This window comes from Delphinus delphis, chromosome 4 (genome assembly GCF_949987515.2).
Source record: "Delphinus delphis chromosome 4, mDelDel1.2, whole genome shotgun sequence".
Lineage (NCBI taxonomy): Eukaryota > Metazoa > Chordata > Mammalia > Artiodactyla > Delphinidae > Delphinus > Delphinus delphis.
The window spans coordinates 112,423,133-112,446,631 of record NC_082686.1 but is presented as its reverse complement, the minus strand read 5'-3'; the positions used below and the strand labels follow the sequence as shown (position 1 = coordinate 112,446,631).

Here is a 23,499-nt window from a genome sequence, read left to right as displayed (position 1 = left end):
TGTGACGCTGGGAATAGAGTGACACCTGGGAAACTATCAGGAAACAGCTCATCAGTGAATAAATAAATATAGAGAGATAGGTGGAGAGATAGTAGATAGATAAATGAATACATACACTACAGTAAGTGGCTAATGTAGAGACAGACACCCATACACAAGGCTGAGGTTACAGGGAATTGGATTTTCATAACAATTAAATGAGGACATCTCAGAGGACTAGGGGCGATTGTTAAAACAGAGAACTAATAAAGCTCAAAGGTGAAAGTATTTTTGGTGACAGATTGTGTGGCCTTGGGGACATTTCGGAAACCAGTGGCCATGCTCTCTGGAGACGCCTCAGCAGGACCTACTGAGGGTCACACATGAAGCTGCTTCAAATGTTCTGAGACACGTGGGACAGCCACTTCCCAAACTGTGTCCCTCTGTTTTCTTTCTGGAGTCCTCAGCTCATACAATGAGGCTGCACGTTCAGCTCCCAGCCTCCAGAACAGAGGAGTGAAGTGGGAGTGAGGGTGAAACAACACAGGCACCAACAGAGGCATATTCTTGAGTTCTGTGTGTGTCTCACTGCTGTGCAAACACAAGCCAACACGTGGGGGCCTCTGCGCATGTGGGGTACATAGACATTTCCAAGGCAAATCCACTAGATACTGAGAAACGGGCCAGACTTCAGACAGCTGCCCTGCCTAGTGAATCGAGGAGTCTACACGGCCCTACTGGGGACAAACACTTCCTTGGGAATTCCACTGGAATCCGGTTAGCAGTTGGCATTTTGGCTGCGAGTACAGCCTTGCGGGGGGCTCTTCCCTCCTCCAGCGGCCTGCCCTGTACCCAGGTCACCGGCCTGCTTCTTACCATCCGTCAGAGTCTGGAAGCACATCTTGCCGCTGAACTTGCCATAGCCGGCCACGGTGCGGGCGCGCACCTGGACCACGTACACCATGCCGGGCCGCAGGCCATCGATCCGTGCAGTGTTGGTCTGGCTCCTGGCCATGGAGGAGTTGAACTCGTTGTGTTCCTGCAGAAAAGCAAGGGGAAGAGGTGGGCAGCCTGCTCCTAAGCATGCAGGCCCCTCAGTTCTTGGTCCTGCAGACCTGCTAGAAGTTGTCCCCAGCCCCAAGCCATCCCTCGAAACAGGGACAGGCTGGCCTGGACCTAAAGAATGCCACATCAGCTCTGGACCATGTGGTGGTGATGCTCTGAAGAGAGGGGTCTGAGCAAATGGCTGAGCTCTCATGGACTGGCAAGGGGGACACAGTCATTTTCTACTCCTTCCCCTCCGGGGTTCAGAGACAGAATCACAAAGCACATCCAGGTTTGCAAACCCACTCTGGTCTCTGACCTCAGCCAAAGCAAACTGAGTTACGTTCACACCCTACCTGCCTCTCTCTGTGTTGCTTCTGCTGAGTCCTGGTCTTTCCTCTCCTCACTCAAGATCTTCTCGGTCACCCCGCACAGTGGCTATTCTAGATCACTCCGTAAGGGCCCTCAAGTCCTTAGACAAATGGCTTTGTGTCCACTCACTCCACTGAAAACTTGAGGCCATTCTGGACTACCTGCTTCTGCCTTCGCTTTGGTGTGTGTCTGTCTGGGTCCTCATAGTCTGAGTTCCTCTCCACCAGCATCTAGGGAGGACATGCCCCTTCTCCTGGAGAGCAGGGCCTGTGTCCTCACCTCTCCCACTATCCAGGGGGTCAGCCCCATCCTCCTGTTTGTCACTGTCTCCAGCACCTTCTGCCCTGCCCTCTGCAGTCCCTGTTACCTGCACACGTGTGTCCTCTGGCATGCACAGACCTTGCTTGGGTCTCTTCCTTCTGACCCTCCTATCCACCGTGAGTGCCCTTAAAGGGTCCTTGCTTTTGTTCTCCTTGCTGCTGATCTTGTGTAATATATGGTTTGCACCTGGACTTTTGTAGCCTCCCATCTTTTCTGCCACTCCCTCCCTACCCAAACTAAACTTCGTTTGTAAAAAAGATCTCTGGGGGCTTCCCTGGTGGCACAGTGGTTGAGAATTTGCCTGCCAATGCAGGGGACATGGGTTCGAGCCCTGGTCTGGGAGGATCCCACATGCCTCAGAGCAACTAGGCCCGTGAGCCACAACTACTGAGCCTGCGCATCTGGAGCCTGTGCTCCGCAACAAGGGAGGCCGCAATAGTGAGAGGCCCACTCACGCGATGAAGAGTGGCCCCCGCTTGCCACAACTGGAGAAAGCCCTCACACAGAAACAAAGACCCAACACAGCAAAAATTAATTAATTAATTAATAAACTCCTACCCCCAACATCTAAAAAAAAAAACTCTAAGGGATACACATTAATTAAAAAACAAAAAAAGAAAAAAAGATCTCTGACTCCCTAAAGCTATTATCAGATAAAGACAAAACTCCTCAATCTCAGTCCACGGGTCTTTCATAACAAAGTCAATTCCAATCTCTCACATCCCCCTAAATCGCCGCCTTGCTGCCCCTCCAGGTACCACAGCCCTGGCCCCCAGGCCTTCGCTTAGGCTGTTTTCCCAGTTTGAAATGCCTCTCTCCAGGCCTCCTCTGCAGTCTCCAGGTTCCTTACGCCTACACCCCTCAAGTCCTCCTCTCCTAGGAAAGCACCCCTCACTATTCCAGCCCATGGACTCTCTTCACTGCTGCCCTTCATCCTTCCACCTAACCCTCAGCACTTTCGTGAACACCATTCCTCGTCTCTAATCATTCCCACGTGAGCATTGTGAAGATGGTGGCTTATCCTCCAGTGTGCAGGCACAGAAGTCTAGAGTCTGGGTCTGCCCCTGTTTTGCACCATGAATCTTAGAGCAAAATGGCAACATTAGTGAAAATGAAGATCTTGGGTCACTGAGAAGGAGGTCCCGAGTCCCACATACAGATGTAGGGCACTGTGACGAGTTCTAGGCACAGCAGTCCAAGAGGCATGATGACAAATGAGAGGAAAGCTGATGACCAGAGGTCTGTAAGCCACATCCTTAGTCAAAGGACAGAAGAAACATGGGGAGTTGAACCAGGACAAAAGAAATCAGCCCCATGATAAGAAATTACCATGGTCTTAAAATATGAAGAAATTCTACTTTGCAGAGGCAGAGATGACTGGATGTGTAATCATTCATTCATTTGGCCAGGCGGTCATATTGAGGACACACTACCATGTGCTGGGCACAATACAAGGGCTGCAGGAACCAAGGCATGGTCCCTGCCCTTGGGTATGCGACATCGTGTGGTGTGGGGCCAAAAGCAAACAGGAGATGACAGCAGTGCTGAGTGAGTGACTTGGCAGAGGGCAGCTCAGGAGGTCCCCCAGCCTAGAGTGACAAGGCGGTTGAGAGGGGCTCCGAGAAAGGGTGACATGAGTGAGTCATGGAAGAGGAAAGAAATTAGCCCCATGGATGAGTGAGGAGAGTGAGAACTGAGTAGAATATCCCCTGAGAACAGGATAAAACAGGATTGAAAAAAAAAGCCCTAAAGGGCTTCAGGAGCCTGCAAGTGAGTGGGCATCTCTGGAGCATAAGTGGCATGGGGGTGGTGCTGAGTGGCTTGGGAGCAGTTGTAAGGGACTCCAGGTTAGAGGCCAGAGCAAAGAGACATGTGAACGTTACAAAGAGGCCCATGCTCACACTAAGTGAGGTGATATCCATTGGCCTCTGGGAGAGACAGCATGGGGAGGGACCACCTGTCCATCATTTGATCTACTTATAAAGTAGGTGGATGCCCCCCCCAATCCAGCCCCCACCAATCAGGGATTCAGCAGAAAGAAGGTCGTCCACTCTAGAGGGGATGCCATCTAGAACTTTGGTCATTACTATCTTGACACGCTGGAGATCTGAAACTATGAAAATCTTAGTTCACCTTACGAATTAGGACAAAATCCCATTGCTACAAAATCCAGGTGACTGCCTGAATTCTCTGGTTTTACTGGAAGCAGATGCAAGTGTGCACTGCTGAAAATAAGTGAAGCATTGGCTGGGCAGCTCTTTTACTGAAAAATGTTATTCTGGTATATTGGCATTTGGATTGTGAGGACCAAACATTAACCCATAATCACTTTATCGTCTATGCATCCTTCAAGAAGTTCAATGATTAAAATGAGTATCAGTCCTTGTTCTCTCAGAACCATTAATCAACCTCAGGTAAACAAGTGAGAGTGAAGAGCAGGGTTGCTTTTTGTTGTTGTTTTTCTTTCTTTTTTTTTTTTTTGGTTGCTTATGACTGATTTCACAAGTGTATGGGAGACAGAGGCTGCAGCTGTTGAGGGCAGAGACCACATCTTTCTCCATCCCCAATGCATAGCACAGGGCTTGCCCTGCCTGAGTGCCCAACACCTCAGTGCTAAATGAAGGAATAAACAGCACACTTTGGACCAGTCATTTTAACCTGTCGATGGAGCACAAGACATTGCCAGAGTCTGAAAGAGTTCCTATGAGAAAATGATCCTAAATTTGAAGGGTAGAAATTCCCAAGGCCTAAAGCAGCCCCTTCTCACCTAGACAGTTAATATGAAGGGCGAGTACATGTCTACACACTTAGTCATTAAGACAGCCGAGGGCAGCTGTAGATGCTCCTCCCTTGGTTTGCCTACAAATGCTGATGCCAGGAGTGAAAAGTGCTACAAGACAGTAAACAAGAGAGAATGATGAATGGAAACGTATTAAAATGGGGAAGAAGATGAACATGGGAGAGACCTTGGAAGTGTCATCAGCTCGATGGCATCTGAGCTCTCTATTAACGAGCTGTTGCAGGAGATAAAAACCTCATTGATTCTACTCACAGCACTGAGATTGAAAGGTGTACCAAGCACAAACCATGAGTGTGATATGGAGCAGGAGATCTGGGCTTGGAGAACTACAGCCTATGGCCAGCTACCTGTTTTTGTAAATAAAGTTTTATTGGATCCCAGCCATGCCCATCTATTGACATCTATTGCCCATGGCTGCTTTCCTGCTACAAAGGCAGAGTTGAGTAGTCGGGCTAGAGACTCTATGACCCACAAGCCTAAAATATTTACTACCTGGTTCTCACAGAAAAATGGTGCTGATTCCTGGTTTAGAAGAAGTAGTGCAGGATGGAGGAATGATGAGTACAGTTTCTTTGGACTGAACCCAGGACATGTACTGGGCTGAGTTCTACTTGTGTTTGCATCTTCTTAAGACCAGGATTCCACAGCCTTGTGGAGCAGGGAGGGAGACCATTCTGGCTACAAGCATTTGGATTGAAAATTAAGATACAATCTCTTATTTCAGGGGGCCATGCTAATTTTCAGATCCTCAGCAACAGCACAATTGCATCCAGTCCTACACTGAGCTCAGAAATATACTGAAATATAGTAAAAATATCTATAGTTCTAGTTCTGTGGTTCTCTAGCTGCGACCTGTGAGGTCATGGGTGAGTCATTTAACCTTTCTGTGACTTAGTTCCATCATCCATAAATTGGTTATACCTGGCTTTCAAGTATCTTTCTTTTATTTCTTTTAAGGATCAGAAGTAATATATTTGGCATATAATAGGCACTCAACATATGATGAATTATTATCATTGGGGCTATTATTTCAAAATACCCTCACAAGGCAATGTCCTTCCTTTAGACATATTAGAAATGGTCAAGGCATGTAATGTATTTTATAGTCAAGCACTTTATAAGTGAGGAAGAGTTCTATCATAATATACCAAATGGCAACCAGTGCTTAGGTGAAGAATCTTCTGCGTTCCTAAAAAAAGCATTCTATCTTCTGGGACAATGACATCCTTCACTGAGGTGTGGAAGCCTCCTCAGGTCTTGAGCTACTGTGCATGTGTTCTGTTAATAATTGGTATAAATTACTGAGAAGTGGGGACAGGGCCTAAGATGGGAGAATAATCTTCCTTCATAGTGTCAGAAGTTGAGGTCAACTACAGTTTGTCCAGCAAGAAGTTGAGCTCAACTACAGTTTGTACAGGGAAAGGCCATGGAGGACTCGGGTGTGGGCTGGGGAATGAGGAATCAGGGGACACAGGCATGAGCCTCATGGTTTCGGTTCTGCGCCTTTCACCCCCGTCCCAGGGTGAATGCCCTTGACACGGCAGGTGAGGAGAAGGGCCGGTGGTTTCCCATGCGTCCAGCCCCTTCCCAGCACCGCCCCGGGCTGCAGGGCAAAGAACTCAGGCTATAGACTCCCTTTCTAGCTGGGTGACCTGAGCAACTGGGCTTTGTTTTTTTCAACTTCTTTGTGCATTTGTTTCTTTTACCCAAAACAACGATACTAAGATTTACTACACTGAGTTGTGAAAGGGGAGAGGAGATGATGTTTAGAAAGCCACTGACACCCAACAGGGGCACGCTAGGGAGAAAGTATTATTATTTATCTGAGATGAGCCATAACGCTCAAGTTCATGTGTGTGTGGGAAGGGGGGCTGGGTGGGACCTTACTGGTGACTCTGACATCACACCATATATGGCCAAGCATAATATCCTACTGGACTTGGTCAATAGAACTAGGTCTAGGTCAACTTTGGTGATGAAACGAGGCCATGTAATCAATAGGTCCAAATAGGTCCAAAACATTTTTGGATTGGTCCAACATTTACTTTACTAAATGATAAAAAATATATAGTAAATAAGGGTCCCCAATTCAAAGTTGAATGGATATAATGGCTGCTTATGAATCCATACCATTTGAGTTACCCCCAATTCCCTGAATTATCAGAATCAACTGTCTACAAAACCCAGTTTCCTCTAAATGAGTAGAAAGCCGCCTAACCCTCACCTTGCTTGCAAGTTCGGCTGTAATGGCTGAAGGGCACACCTCCTTGCAGGCTAGACTGGTGATCCACCTGAGCTTCTGCTTTCAGGGAGGTAAATTGGTACCATTTTACAAGTGTGAAAACTGACCTAGAGTAAGTGGTTCAGTAATGGGACCATGGCTGTGTGTCTGTCAGTTATGGACGGCCCTGGAATCCAGGGCTCCCTTCCCAGTGCAGTCATGCTCCACTTTCAACACTGCCTCCATGTTGGAGGCTGCAGGTCTTCATCCCTGTTCCTCTTCGTATCCCCACTGACGCACTGGATGATCTCACCCATACCATCCACACACTGGCAACTTCCAAATGGTCATCTCCAGCCCGTCCTCTCCCCTGAACTCCAGATGTGCACATCTAGCTGCCTGCTCCACATCTACACTTGGCTATCTCAGGGGAATTTTAGACACGGAGCTGAACTTTGGTCCCTTCCCTCACCCCAGACAGGCTCTGCCTACAGTGATCCTCTTCTCAGCCACTGGTGTTGTCATTTTTCTAGTGACTCAGACCCAAACCCTCCCACATCCCAAACCCAACCTGTTGGAAATCCCATTGGTTTGTCTTTAGTTTATACCCCTGGAAATCAACTATGTTTCATCAGCCATCTGCTTCCACTTTGATTCAAGCCACCATCATCCTTGTCTTAGATGATTGTAATCTAACAGGTCTATTTTCAGTGGAAAAGCCTGAATGACCCTTTTAAAATGTAAGTCAGATTTTGTTTCTCCTCTGCACCAAACCCTGCTATGGATTCCCATCTTATTCAGCGGAAAGGCTCAAGTTCTTAAGGCCTAACATGAGCACCTCCTCTAATTACCTCTCCCCTGACTACTATTTTCCCATTGCTCGTATGACTCCAGTCATGCCAGTCTCCTTCCTGCTCCTTGAACCAACAGTCATGTTCTCACCTCAGGGGCTTTGCCAGGCTCTCTATTCCCCAGACGCCTGCTTCACAACACCCTTATCTCCTGCAGGTCTTTACTTAGAACTTACCTTCTCCAAGAGGTCCACCTTTACCATTCTATTTATTTCTGCAACCTACTCCTCCCCCAAACCTGACCCTCCTGACCCCATTTACCTTGATCTGCTTCCCCCCCAATTTACACTCATTTTCTAACACACTATATGAGATCTTTATTTGTTATATTCATTATTCATTGTCTCTCTCTTTCTGTTGGAAAGTAAGCTTCTTGAGGGCAGGAATCCTTGTTTTGATCACGAATGTATCTTAGAATAGTAACTGCCAAATAGCAGGCATTCAATAAATACTTGCCGAATAATAAAGGAATAAATCTGGTATTTGCAAAAATATTGTGTTGGGTCAGTATAGAAAGCACTCTATTTTCCTGGGATTTTGCAAATGCTATAGATCACCATGGTGGAAGGAAAGCCCTGCTTCCCCCACAGATAGGCCAGGGGTCAACTCCACAAGGCACCATTTCCCTCTTGGCAGGGCAGGCCCTGCTGTAGCCCCCAGCAGCAGCTGTGAGAGAGCAGTCAAGGGAAATAACATATTATTCAAAATTTATTTGAAATTTCTATCTATCCTTTTACATTTCCATTTAAATATTTGAAACCTCCATACATAGCTCAGCACAGTAGTATCTGCACATAATTTATAAATAAACAATCTTATATTGGAGGTATATGATGAAAAACTTTAAAAAACACCAGTTTAGGTAATTTCCTGGTGGTACATTGGTTAGGACTCCGTGCTTTCACTGCCATGGGCCCAGGTTCAATCCCTGGTTGGGGAACTAAGATCCTGCAAGCCGTGTGGCACGGCCATAAAAGAAAAAGAAAAAGACTAGTTTTCAAAACCACAGAATCTTCAGAAAGTTCAAGGGACACCTGGTGGGTGTGTAGCATCTGCATTAGTATAGCAAGCATGTGACTGGGAGAATGGGATTGGTCCTGCCCATCCATGACAGCCCAGTGAGTGGTGCAGACAGTGGGGTTGGAAGGTTCTCTCCTGAGTTAGTACAGAAAGTGCCTGGGCTTTGGAGGCCTTTTCTGGGGCAGAGCTGGGAGCACTCTCAGGGAGCCTCTGATCTGCGTCACCAGATTCCTCCCCCACTCAGGACTCCCTCCAGCCTGTCTCCCTGGGACCTCAGCTGACCACCACCCATGGAAAAGTGGCTGGCCCTGGGTCTTGCAAGCCTGCAGGCAGGGCTGGCTCACCTTCTCATAGTACCGGATCTCATAGTCCAGGATGATGCCATTGGGCTGCTCCGGCTGCGGCCATGACAAGGTGATGCTCCTCATGGTGGCACTGACCTGGTGCATGATGGGGACAGTGGAAGGGGCTGCAGAGAGAGGAAGAGACAGGGCAGATGAACAGACCCTCGATTATACGAGAAGTGCTGTCTTTCAGAGACAAAGAGGCAGAGAAATGTCATTGGACATTTCTCTTCAACTAAGCTGGATCTATAGAACTTTCTGTGGGTTTTGCAGAACAAATGGAGTTTGGGTACCAAAGGAGAGAACAGGTGACAATTTAGGACAGGAGAACATGTGTGAGGGTAGGGAACAGAGTGGACAGGAAGAAAAAAGGTTTGACCAAAACAAGAGATGGCTGGAGAAATCACAGGAAAACAGTGTGGGTGGGGAAAGTTGGAGACAGGCATGGAGGATGTGACCAGCAGGACAAGTCCAGGCTTCAGGCAGTGGGACAAGAGGCGCGATGGAATGTCTTTGAGCAGATGGTGTTGAAGGAACCTCAGTCTTGCAGGAATGGGCTGAGCCATCACAGAGAAGAGGATCTAGAGGCAAGAACTGACAGAGAGAGAGTCGAGCTGATCAGTACAGAATTGCTGTGCAGTGAAAAGGAACATTTTAGCAAACATCTCCTTCTGAGACTGCATGGAAGATTTTGCTGCATTTCCAAAGGAAGAGAGGTGGCATCTCTCAAGAAGACATGAACACAGACCAAAAACAGAGTTCTTGTAGACTTCTGTCAGAGTTTTCCAAATGAGGACATTTGCTGTTGAGAGCTCACAAATATAAATGAAGAAATGATACACAAACCAAACATTTGGAAACAGAATAATAATTCCAAAATCTGTGAAGTGCTTCCGAAATCTCTCTTTAAAAAGAATAATATTTATTTCCCAATTCAACATTTTTCACACAGTGTAAGTAAAATGAAAACAGTCTGGAGATAATAAATGAGGGTCGTCTGTCTAGGAGAAGAGGCGGGTGATGGATGAGGCTGCGGTCTGTGCTCTGCTCAGGGGCTGTTCCATTTAGTCCTGGCACTTCTGCAGTGATGAAGGTCGCTTCCTCACACGAACTCCACTTTACAAGGCTTTCTCTGGGGACCATGGCTGAGTGACATTTACTATCCTGGATTTAAGTTAACAGATTCCCCTGCAAGACCTGAAATTACAGAGCACGGGTACTGGGTCACAGGCGGTTTCTCATTCTCCAAGATCCACGGACTCTCAGTGAGAACCTATTGCGTGAGGCCCCTGGGCCGGGGTGGAGACGCAGAGCTGTGAAGATACCCACGGTCCAGGGGAGCCGTAAGGAGAGCACAGAGTGAGAGGTGCTGTGATGAGCCCTTAGAATTGCAGTGTCTGCCTGGGACTTTGCCCAGTTCCCATTAGAGACCTCATCATGGCCGTGAAAATGTGCCGCTCAGAGCTCCTACCCCTGGGAGCATAATTGCCTAATGACCCCAGCTGCTGCATTCTGCGATCCATCACTGCATCCACGCAGAGCCCACTTCCCACATGCTGCTCCCAGCCAATGACTGAGAATGGCGGGGATGCTAAGGCAGGTCCGTTCCTGACTCTTCTGATGGGCAACTTCTGCCCACTGGATATGCCCTCTTCTGCCCTCTTCTGATGGGCAAATACTGCCCACTGGATATCCCAACACTTCCCTGTAACTCGCGGCAGTCTAAGACTCTTCCCACTCAATCCTCCTTCCTTCTCTCTCTCCTTCAGAGGGATCAGACCTTCATTGTGGTCTGATAGCTCTCCCAGCCTCCTCTGGCCTCCACCCCATTTCCCTAGTAAATCTGATCCCATCCGATCCCATCTTGGTGTCTGCTTCGTGGAGGACCTGAGTTGATGCAGTCCTGAATCCCCCTATCAAGTATTCCCTGCCCCGCCCTGCTGCGTTCCCAGGGATGGGAAGCTCACTGACTCCAGAAGCTGCCACTCCATACCTGGATACCTCTCACCAATTTGCGTATCTTCCTTATTCTTATCTGAAATATGTCTTCTTCCTACCGGTCTCAGTTCTGCCAAGTGAAGTAATATAGAATGTTCCCTCTTCCACAGAATGGCTTGTTAAATAGCGAAAGAAACTATTGAGGTCTCCCCTGAGTTTTCCCTGCTGAAAAGAATGGCCAGATGCTATGAACATTTCTCCCATGATATGCCGGCACCTGAGGTGGCTTTTTTCCACACGGGGCTCATGTTACCGAAATCTCTTTAGGCATAAGGCCCAGAGGTGAACCCAGTTCTCTCACTGCTGTTTGAACAGCAAAGATTAGAGTAAAACTAATATCCACCATGATCTGTATACATCTATTAATATTACCATTAGCCTTTGCTTCAAAAACATGTTCCTGCTATTTGATTTTTTTTTTTTTTTTTGCTGTATGCGGGCCTCTCACTGCTGTGGCCTCTCCCACTGCAGAGCACAGGCTCCGGACGCGCAGCCTCAGCGGCCATGGCTCACGGGCCCAGCCGCTCCGCGGCATGTGGAATCTTCCCAGACCGGGGCACGAACCCACGTCCCCTGCATCGGCAGGCGGACTCTCAACCACTGCGCCACCAGGGAGGCCCCTGCTACTTGATTTTGAAACCACAGGCAGTATAACCTTTAGGTTTTCCCATGGTATGCTCCTCACCTTTTGTCTGTAGAGTTGGCTTTTAGCTTTGACTACAGGGATTTACATGTGCCTTTATGGTGCTAATTTGGCCTATGAGTCTGGTAAGTTGAAATAATTTTTGATCCTGACTCAACCATCAAATGCATCTTCTCTTCCAACTTAGGATCATGGCCCAGATACATTAATCAGCTATTTAAACACATATTTATTGAGCATCTGTCTTGTGCCAGTAATCGTTCTAGGTTGTAGAGATTCCCTAGTGAATAAATTAACATTTCTTGCCTTCATAGAGCTTCTTTTCTAGTGGAGGGATTCAGAGACTAGACATAATAAATAAATACATTACAAGGTATGTTAAAAATATTAAGTACAATGGGAAAAAATGGAGCAGAGGAGAAGGGATACAGAATGCCAAAATATAGGAGGCCGGCCAGGGGAAGACTGCAATTCTGAATCTTGTGTTCGGCCAGGCCTTGTCTGAGAAGTAGACGCAGGAGCACAGAGATGAAAGAGGACAAAGAGGGAGCCAGGTGGATGCCTGGGAGAAGAGCATGTGAGAGGGAGAGGCCAGGGCAAAGTTTCTGATCTGGGAGCATCCTGGTGTTTCAGGGAAACAGAAAAGACTGATGCAGAAATGAGGTTACAGATGGTAGGGCCCCCAGAGACACTAAAAGCGGATGTTGGCTTCTACTGAGAGACATGGGGACCCATGGGAGGGTCGCAAACAGGGGAATGACATCATGTGAGTTACATGTTACCAGTATCACCCTGTGCTCTATTGCTAATGGAGTGCAGGGGCCGTGTGAAAGCTGAAAGAATAATCCAGCTGGAAGATCATGGTGACTTGGACCAGGCTTGGAGTGGTGGAGGTGGTGAGAGAGGAGATGGTCAGATTCTGAATATATTTAGAATATATCTCAATGGCTGTGTTTCTGGTCTGAGCAGCTGGAAAAGTGGGGTAGTCATCGACTGAGATCAGGGACGACATGGGTACAAACAGTTTGGGAGGAAAGCACAGGTGATCCACTTCGGACCTGCTGGCTTTAAGACATCCAGGATGTCCCAGAGGAGATGCTGAGTAGGCAAATGCATGTCGAAGAGGTCCAGACTGAAGTTATAAATGTGAAGTCATCATATTTCAAAGATATTGAAAGCACTGGAAATGACAGAAATCACCAAGAGAAGGAGCAGAAGAGGATATATAGTCTAAGATTCAGGAGGTGATGGGAGAGCCACCAAGGGGCCTGAGAAAGAAGACCAGTGATGTGGAAGGAGAACCAGAGAGTGTGATCACCTAGAAATCAAGTGGCAGTCAGCCTTCCCCGGAGGACAGGATGTGTGAGATGCCACTGCCGAGTCACCATAGTGAAACTAGGCAGCGAGTGTGGATTTAGTTCAGGGTGAATGGTTAACGGGGTGCTTGGAATTTTTCTTCCCAAGGCCTGTGTGCGCTGTGCAGAGCCCCAAGAGAGGATGAAGGAGCTTCAGGAAAGTGAGACAGTGTTCTGGAGTCAGTCTGGATGGTTTGGGATTCTGCTGGGCCCACCAGGATGGATGGGAGCGGCCCCTATTAATCCTCCCCTCTCTACACTATCCCCGGCCACCGCCCACCACACTGAAAGGGCTGCCCTTTCAGGCCTCTGTGGAAACACGATTCAGTTGACATGTTTTTTATCATGTCAGTGTCATATAGGTTTTCAGGATCCTTCTGCCTCAAAAGCTGAAGCATCATGTATTAAAAATTAGAAAATTGAATCCCAATGGCCTGAGGATTTTTGATGGGCTTGGTTTTTATTTTGCTTCTAATCCCTGGAAAGCCATCATTCAAAACTCAGCATATATGCCAACCATTGTGTCACGCCCCTGATCTAATCACTCAAGACAGAAGGACAAGTAAGAAAGGCACAGCCCTGCTTGAAGGTCCCATTTGGGGTCAAATGGCAAAGAGGTAAGGTGATCCAGGCGCAATGGATAGTCAAATCCACTGAGAGGAGTGTCCCTGTTATACAGGTGGCAAGGACCTCCCAGCAGGCCAGCAGCAGCACACAGATACAGGAGAAGCTGCCGGAGGGTGACAGTCACCTCCGCCAGCATTTCTCAGATTTATGGTGATGATACCACCGTCACGGGCCCCCTGGCAGGCCATCTATTCTCATACAGGTCACTCTAAATGTCTTACCTTTTAACTGAGATGGGATTTTGCACAGGGGAGAAAGTAAGAAAGTATCACGCCTCCTCCCTGAAGATCAGAACAGCTTACATTTGGTACTCTGCCATCAGTGATCACCTACGGTGACAAATGCTTTTTTCCTTCTCCAAGTGCAAATGCCACCTCTAAATCTGGTGTTTCACATGCAATAAAACCTTCAGACAAAACAAAATAAAAAAGAGCTCAGGTATCCACTCAAACACCAACTTCTTTTAGCAAAACTAAGGCACACTAAGACAGGAAGGGAAAATTAATTCAAAGCAGCAGCCCCTGGGACCCCTGAATACAGTAGTTTGAACAGTATGTCCTGGCCAGCTGTCTTTTCTCCATAAACCAACCTGCGTCCTAAGATGAAGGGACAGTTTCACTGAATGCTTGAAAGAGTCTCTCCCTCACAAGCACACAGAATGTTTTTGACTAAATTAAACATTTTACAGAGAGAAGGAAATGAAAATTATTAAACTTTAGCAAATAAGCAAATATAGACCTTTCTTTAGAAAAAGTACGGACAAAGGATTAGTTTAGGGGCTATTTGGAAAGAAGGTACTGAAGGATCAAGAAAGATGTGTTTGCAGACATAGAGACCACACTGGTGGTTGCCAAGGGGGAGGGAGGGGAGGGGAGGGTTGGACTGGGAGTTTGGGATTAGCAAAGTATTCACATAGGATGGATAAACAACGAGGTTCTACTGTATAGCACAGGGCAACTATATTTAATATCCTTTGATAAACCATAATGGAAAAGAATATGAAAAAGAATATATATATGAAAAGAATATGTAAGAAATATATATATGAATATGAAAGAATATATATGAAAATAATATATATATGTATAACTGAGTCACTTTGCTGTACAGCAGAAATTAACGCAACATTGTAAATCAACTGTACTTCAAAAACTTTTTAAAATGAAAGAAAGAAAGATTTGTTTGGCCTAAAGAGGCGGTGCTCAAAAAATCCAAACATAATCAAAATTGCCCTGCACTTCTTTTCAGCAAAATAAAGAGGCTGGCCCAACAGGAAGCCAGAATCCAAAGAGGACAGTGGAGAAGCAATGACAAGTGTCCTGTCAGGCACTGAGGAAAATCTGTTTGAGCGTTCAACCAGAATCAAAACCAGGAGTGTGTAAAAGTCACACACCTGTATTGTTCACAGCCAATAATAAGAAGCCCTTTAAATGTGTCAGAAGCAGAAAGAGACTTAAACGCCATTGGTCAAAGGGCTTAGGGATGAAGAAACTGCAAATGCAGGTGGAGTGAGTCCTTTGTCTCTGTTTTTACCAAGGAAGACTTTGGGGAGAACTTCCTCCCAAAGTGCTTTTTTTTTTTTTTTTTAACATCTTTATTGGAGTATAATTGCTTTACAATGGTGTGTTAACTTCTGCTTTATAACAAAGTGAATCAGTTGTATATATACATATGTTCCCATATCTCTTCCCTCTTGCGTCTCCCTCCCTCCCACCTTCCCTATCCCACCCCTCTAGGTGGTCACAAAGCACCGAGCTGATCTCCCTGTGCTATGCGGCTGCTTCCCACTAACGATCTACCTTACGTTTGGTAGTGTATATATGTCCATGCCACTCTCTCACTTTGTCCCATCTTACCCTTCCCCCTCCCCATATCCTCAAGTCCATTGTTTTGAAGCAGACAGATCTAAGATAGTATATCACATACAGCAGCGAGAGTGCACAGAACGTTCTTGTCTGAACTGACAAGGGAGATGTGGATAAATTGCAGGGACGGGATGGCCCCAGCTGTAAGTTATGAAACAACTCACCGGTGACATGGGACAAGTATCAGCCCAAACTAGTCACAGGTCACTGCCAGTGGCATCACGGATGCAGCCTGGTGGACCACCACCAGCCCTCTGTAAGAAGGGCTCCAAAAGAGATCATAGGGCCTGCACTCCTGTCAGAGTCAGTCTGGGTCTTGGGAGGGTGGCATGAATCTGTCTGCAAGTTAATAACCCCAAATCTGGACCCTGGCTCTTAATGTGTGGAGCCTTGATTTCCTATCTCAGGTTCTCCTGGACCATACAGTTTATGTTTATGACATTCCTTGACCCTTTAATTTAGTTACTGACTCAGGCATATTCAAAGTTTTCTCTTACTCATTTTGTTTTCCTTATCTGATAGGGGCATTTTCCCCCAATGATTAAGCATCTCAGATTCCAAAATGTGAGAACGAACTGACGCTTTTTTCCTAGGACAATTACTAAGTTCTAAAGCATTATCTTTGCTTATTAAAAATTACTTCCTAATGTCTTCGTTGATTTTTGTGTCAAAAGAATTCTTTCAACAGTTATCACCATAATCCATTTTGGGATATAATAAATGATGTTAAAATATTTTATTTAAGACGTCAAAAGTATTATCAGTAGTTTTGAAGAAAAAATAATAGCAAAACACACATACATTCAAACTTAAGTTGACCTATTGGAGAAAAAAGTTTGAAGAGGCTATAAAAATATGGAACTTGGATTTTCAGAGTTCAGTAAATCTCATCTAAAGGGGAAAAGAGTGTTGCTTCTGCAGGTGGAAATCATGCCAGGGACAGTCTTGCTGTGAGGCTACCCCTTACCTGACCTAGAGCAGGGGTGAGGGTCACAGCTGAGTCCCCTCTGCCTGGGCTCAGGTAACAAGCCTAGCAAGTGTCCTGGAAGACAAACGGTGTCTCCACTTAGGAAGCTTTCCTGTCTGAACTTCCCAAGGAGGTCCATGGAAAGGGCAGCCCACTGCCTCCCTCACAATAATTCATGCTGGGTCGGGTTGGGGAGCTTTCCCCTGTCCTTCCATGGGGAAAGGTTTGTGGGGTGGGGGGAGGTCCCCACAGTGACCCCTCAGAGTGATACAGCTGCCCCAGCCAGAACAGTGAGCATCTGAGTGTTATCGTCACTTCAGCCATCTGGGGCATTGCTGTTTCTCGGGCAAACATCCATCATTTGATGAACATTTGGGATGTTTCCACATTTTGACTATTGTGAATAATGCGGCTAAGAACATTCATGTACAAGTTTCTGCATGGACCTATATTTGCATTTCTCTTGGGTATATACTGAGGAGTGGAATTGCTGGATCATATGGTAATGCTAACCTCTCCTACTCTTTCTAGAATAGCATTTCCCAGCTAAATCATCCTTGGACTAACCACCTGCAATCTACACCATAGATCCCAGCTGTGAGGAAAACAAGGGGGGTGGTAAGGAATAGTAAGGAGCCAAGGGCCCCAGTCTAGGGAAGTAGAAATTAGCAAAAATAGAGACGGACTGTGCTCAGGGCTCTAGAGATGTTGCAGAGAGAGGAGGGCTCCTATTCTGGCTCTGCCGTCTGCTTACTCTGTGATCTTGGGTTAAGGTTACTTAACTACTTTGGGCCTCAAATTCTTCAACTGTAAAACAAGAATATTAACCCTGATGTCATGAGGTTTTCAAATGTTCTGAGGATGTGCCCTGTGTGGTCCATTGTTTCTTCCAACTAGATCCAGTCTGCTAGCCCAGGGGACTTGGCAACCAGCCCAAAGTCTCCTTCTGGGTCCACCAGTGTTCACAGATGCAAATCAATCCCTGGGCATCGTTCCCCCAGGTAAATGTGAGGAGCACAATCCAGTGACAAGCCTTGGGTATTCGTATGATAAATAGCTTTGAGGAGATAAATAAACATGTCAACCCAGTCAGAGTGGAGTGATGAATAAGAATGGGCTTGGAGAAAGGGAAGGCTCACAGCGGGTTCCCCGGAGGTGGGTGTGATAAATGCTCCAGAAGGAAGATGGTTGCCTGTAACATCTGGAGATGACCTGAAGTTTCTCTGGGACGTAATCTAGGAAGTAAACAATGGGGTGCCTTGTCCTTGAGGACAAGGAAAGCTTGTGACTGTGGGGAGGGGATGAGGCATGGCCCACCCATCCCATGGTGTGACTCAGGTCCAGGAGTCACAATGTTCCCTCGGCTCTGTGCCCACCTTTCTCTTGGTCTGGTCACTGGCATTGCCTTACACCTAATATCCTGTCCCAGATCCCTTGTCCACCTCTGGGCTTCTTCAGTTTAAAGTATAATGCAGCCAGATTAACTGTCCCAAAGCTCATTTTACTCACTTCCTCTGATGCTCAAAAATGGCATCCCCATTGGAAAAAAAATCTCAACTCCTTCCCTAACATTTTACAATGTGGCAGCTGCTGGCCAGTCCAGGTGCCTCCCACGGTTCCCTCTAAGGAGCCCGCTGCTCTCATCTCACTGTTCCACTCATTGAGTCTCAGCAGAACTCAGCTTCAGGGATCTCCCACTACGGCCACCTCTCTTCATAACCCCACCAGCCTTCAAAGGTCCTGATCAGTCCACACACTTCCCTGGCTTAGCCACGCCAGACCATGCCCACCGAAGTGTCCCTTCTCTCCTCCCAACTCAAAGTCCTTACTTTTAATAACTCTCATGGGGCTGTAATTACCACCTTGGGACACAGCGCCCTGGGATCTAACTTTCCAGGTGATCATCTCTGGTCTCCATCACTGGAATAAACTCTTTAGGGCACAAGTCCTATTTTTAGCTTCTTCACACTGTGTTAGCCCCTAATCGATGTTCAGTAAAAGTTTGCCTTTACTGGAATGGCTGTGGGCTCTTCCCCAAAGGCGCTGGAAGTAAGAGGGGTCGGAAAATTACACAGTTGCACCAAACATGGACATAGGCCTTTAAAGGAGAAGGATGTTGGGGGAGGGGAGGCAGGGTTGTGATTCTGCAGCCTGTACCTGGGAAGGAACATGGAGTGGGTCTGAACACAGCAGTCCCAGGGCAGTGGAGACAGGAGTGCTTCTAGATAGCAGAGACAGAAACTGGGGAGGCTGGGGCCATTCCCATCTCACTGAGATGTTTCAACTGAAAGGTTACCTTAACGTGAGTGGTTTTCTAACTTTTCTTTTTAAGCCGTAAAATCCTTTCTACCAAGAAAAGATTCCCTGAAGTATAAAGTGTGAAGCAGAACAATGCAATGTTGCTCTGGGTGAATCAGAAGCAGGGGTCCCAGAGCCCCGAGGCTGGTCCATTTCCTATCTCCCCAGCCCAGACTCTGAAGGTTTCATGGAAAAATCCAAAACCGCTAGGCAGCCTCCAAAAGTCCCCTTGAGACCTCAGATTAAATTACATGAGTTCCTAAAAGGCATGGGTCTCGAGGTTGGATATGAGAAGTTAAGGGTTGTGGGTTATCTTTTTCCTTATATGAAATACACCCTTAGGAAAAAACTAAAATCTGTATTTAAATTTCAGGTAAAGACATCAGGCCCAATAGTACTGATGACAAAGAAGAATAATTTGCACACAGATGAATTGTGCAAATGATGAACTGTGCATAGAAGAATCTTGTCTCTTCTGACATCCGTATTCTAGGAGAGAACTTTGTTGAGAAGGTACTGCTTAGATAACAGGTTCCGCCTCTGTTGATGGAAACTCATTTCATTGCACAAATACGCTTGAATTTTACATCAGGAAGCCTGACTCATTAAATATTTTTGGTGCAGTAACACTTCTGGTCAAAGTAGATTAAACAAATAAGTAATTAGTTTGGAGACTGGGTATGACTACAAAAGCAGAATTCATTATTTTTCTAATTGTTTTCCCCTAGTGTGGACATTGGCTTCTTTGCTTTTGCTCTGGGCTGTGCCTTGAGATGGCCCTGACAACCCTTTCCAATCTCCTTCTCTACCTTGAGTCCCCTGGGGACAGAGGACTGCTCTGGGTGGGCGGCATCAGTTCGATGCTGTTGTAGAATATTGGCTGAGTCTCGTCACGGGCTCAACCAAGTGTGAGTGGGAGAGAAAGTGAGGGCTTCCAGCCTGGGTGGTTGAGTCAACCCCACCCCCCTAGAGGGGCTCCTCCCTCACTGGTCCATCCACTAAGGGTTTTGTTCTAAAAGCCAAGGGAGCCTGTGACATTGGGTGTTGGGGGCTGGGGGCTGCTCTGGATTTGTGGGTTTACAGCAGAGGCCCTTGTTTTTGATATTGCCTCTGATTGGGGGTGGGTTCTTTCTTGGGATCATCTATCTGACGCTGCTAGTTCTTAAAACATACTCCCAGATCCACATCACCTGAGAACTGATAAGAAATGCAGAACCTTCCCACTACCTTGAGCCCCATCTCAGATCTACTGAATCAGAAACCCTGGAGGTGTGGCCCAACCGTCTGAGTTTTAACAAGCCCTCCAGGGGATTCTGAGGCAAGTTCAAGTTTGAAAACTTTGTCTAGAAATCTAGAAATCAGAATGTTACATTTTATTTTTTAATTTAATTTTATTTAATTAATTTTATTTCTTTTTTTATAAATTTTTATTTCTTTTTAATTTCGTTGCTGCATGCAGGCTTTCTCTAGGTGCGGTGATTGGGGGCTACTCTTCATAGTGGTGCGTGGGCTTCTCACTGCGGTGGCTTCTCTTGTTGCGGAGCACAGGCTCTAGGCGCGTGGGCTTCAGTAGTTGTGGTATGCGGGTTCAGTCGTTGTGGCTCGTGGGCTTAGTCGCTCTGCGGCATGTGGGATCTTCCCAGACCAAGGCTCGAACCCGTGTCCCCTGCATTGGCAGGTGGATTCTTAACCACTGCGCCACCAGGGAAGTCCAGAATGTTACATTTTAAAAGGACATCTGATGTTATTCAGTTTTCTTTATTCTGTTATTCAGTTCTTACCATCTATGGATTACAGTACTGAGGGTAAGAGAGAGAAACTGTTTCCCTATGTCCCCAGCAGGCTAGAGCAGAGCCCAAATCAACCTGGCTCCTGTCCCTGAGACAGACGCTGGCTCTCTCTCCCTTCCCCCTACACTCAAGCACCCGCATTTTCAGAGCTCCTGGAGGATGCCCAGCATGTGGAGGGGTGTGGTCAGGGTCACATCGTTCACAGGTGGGTGCTGCCCTCTGGGACCCTTGATCCCTTGGAGAGATCAGGGGTCCCAGCAGAGGTGGATGTGAGCAGAGCCCTGTGCCAGGAGGATGAGGCATCCTCAGTAGTGTGTTCCTAGGGCCGCTCTGCCCCCGGGTCACCCCTGCCTGGCACTTTTCCTCTGTTCCTTCTTCTTCCTGGGGAAACCAGAAGGTGCGCCAATTAGAGGGAGCAAACCTGAATGCTGTGCCCTGTGGCAGCAGGAGGCTATGCAGGGGTGTGTGAGAGACAGGAATTCTTGTCAGGTGATGCCAGTCCTAGGCAGGCACCCCAGAGTGGCTTTGAGGGTGCCTGGGGCAGGCCCGTCAGACTTCCTTGTGTGGGACCAGAGCAATGGCAGCTCTGGTTTATTGAGTGTTTGAGCACAGAAGGCAGTACTGGGGAAGCCACAGGAGTGAGCAGAGGACACCCTGTGTGCCCCATTACTCCTGGCTCTCACCCACAGGGGTTCAGTAGGGCACCCACCACCACCTAAAGCCTGACATCACTGCCACTGCCACCAGGCAGGGGAGCCGCGCCTGCAGCCACTGTGACTGTCCTCCCTGGGCCCGGAGGTCAAAGTCTTCTGGCCTCAGGGACGAGAGCCCGCCTCCTGCAGGGCACTGCCCAGCTGGAGCCCTCCCTGAACCCCCGTCCCCACTATGTCCGGGGCCTCCTTCCTCCTCCACCACTCCACACACCGCTGCCCCAGGCCCTCCAAAACGGCTGCTCAGGAGCCCAAAACTCCCCCATGGCCTCCACCTGGCTCTTCCCAGAACACTCCCTCCACGCTCTCCGCCCTGCAGCTCTCTCCAGCGTGGCAGTGTATGACTTTACGCCCGGCACATCTCAGGGTCAGGAGGCGGGCTGTGTTCTCCACTGTTGCTCACCACCTCCCCCTCTGTCCACATGCCGGCCGGGCCGCTGCTCCCTGAGCCTGGGACCGCGGGGCACTCCTTCCCACATCACTCACTGACTCACTGAAGCCTTGGGCTTCCATCTCTATCTTCTTCTCAATCCCAGCCTCACCCTCCTGTGGGTGACTCTGACACCCACCTGAACAGCACACGCTCACAGCCCCACTACTCCTCCATGTCTGACCCTCCCCACCGGACAGTTGGACTTGGTCTCATCTGAAGGTGCTCCAGTTTCAAAGCCACACGTTCAAGTATTCTTGAATGCAAGCATCCTGCCTGGGGCAACCTCTGATAACTGCCCCCAGCCGCTGCAGCCTCATCTGGCTCTCTCCGCCTTTGTCTCTGCGTAGCCCTCTCCCAATTCATATCCCGCATCATCCGGCTTGGGTTCCATTTTGCAATAGTGTAATTGACGATACTCCCCTAAGCCTCAGGTGTGAGTTGCCTTTATCTTTCCATAGGATACAAGCAGCAAAACTCAACCCGCGAGAGACCCACCATCCTCTTCCTGTAGGGTCTGCTCTGAGCAGCCAGGCACTGCTGAGAAAGCCACAAAACAGGACAAATGGGCAGCTTTGTAAATAAAGGATCACCAACTTCAAATAAGCCTTCAAAACACTTTCTGGAAATGCTGAATTTCTCTGGTCAATTCCATCTCCCATTCTCTGGAGTGGACTGCCTAACTTTTTACATTCTCCTTAACCCTTCAACCCCAGTGTCTCCTCTTTCACTCAGCAACCAAGCTTACCACCCACCTACAGAGAAAATAGATGCCTGAACGTCCAACTGCATCAATAATATCGCGGCTCGGGTACTCAAAGTCTCCTCAAATTGCGCACGCGCAAAACCGAACCCACGGTCCCTGCGCACTTCTGGGAGCCCGCAGCACATCTCCCACGTATCTGCAAACCATCCGCTTATTCTCCTGCTTTGGTTTCTTTGTTTTCCATGTCGGCTGCCTGCAAGAGCCCCCTGGGAAACCTGCTCCCTGAGCCAGACTTCCAGGGCCCTCCCTGGGGAGCTGTGGGCCTGTGGGGACACGGTTCCCCTGTGCTCCCTGAGGCAGCACCCACTCAGCCTCCCAAGCCCACCTCCCCGCTGAGCTGCAGCTCCTCCTCAGGAGCCTTGGGGCTGCCTATTTGGGCCTCAAACCTCGACGACCCTCCTGCAAAGCCTCCTTCCTTGCCCTCGTCCTCACTCCTTCTAGGGCATCAGGTGAGACAACAGACACCAGGAGGCCCTGTTTCCAACCAGCCCTCCACATACACACCTCCTCACAAGCTTCCCTACCCACATGCAAACCCGTTCCTGCGAACAAATGCCAGCCCACTGGGTTATGAGGTGCCACCAGACTGTGAACATTATGTCAGGCCTAACAGGACTTCCTGGGACACATAGGACACCGCACTGAGGTGCAAGGGTTACTGGAGCAGTGAGACCTGGTGTTTTCCCTCGGGAGCCCTCAGTCTATCAGGAGACATGTGGCCCATGCACACAAAAAACTCCTACACATTCAAGAACTCATGCACCATCCTTATAACTAGTACCACTCAGAGAAGGACAAGAAACACATCAGGGGTTTCTATGGGGCAGACGGGCTCACAGAGGCACGCTTCTTCCCCTGAGGTCTTCTGGATACATAAAGCATTTGTTCTGTCCAGAAAGAAAGAAAGAAAGAAAGAAAGAAGGAAGGAAGGAAGGAAGGAAGGAAGGAAGGAAGGAAGGAAGGAAAGGAAGAAAGAAAAGAAAAGGAAAGAAAAGAAAAGAAAGAAAAAGAAAGAAAAGAAAAGAAAAGAAAAAGAAAGGACGCAAAAGAGAGACACACACGCTTCAAATTCCCAGGGCTCATTTCTATAGCTGAGGT

At 47.8% G+C, this 23,499-nt stretch overlaps 1 protein-coding gene across 1 annotated transcript in view; it reads right to left on the bottom strand.

The window, feature by feature from the left end:
- Nucleotides 1-23,499, bottom strand: part of EPHB1 (EPH receptor B1) — a 291,623-nt gene that overhangs the window by 84,323 nt on the left and 183,801 nt on the right. The window contains exons 6-7 of the mRNA XM_060010164.1: nt 8,953-9,077; nt 856-1,018 (exon numbers count right to left, since the gene is read on the bottom strand). Coding sequence (XP_059866147.1) covers nt 856-1,018; nt 8,953-9,077 — 288 coding nt within the window. The remainder of the gene's footprint in view (nt 1-855; nt 1,019-8,952; nt 9,078-23,499) is intronic.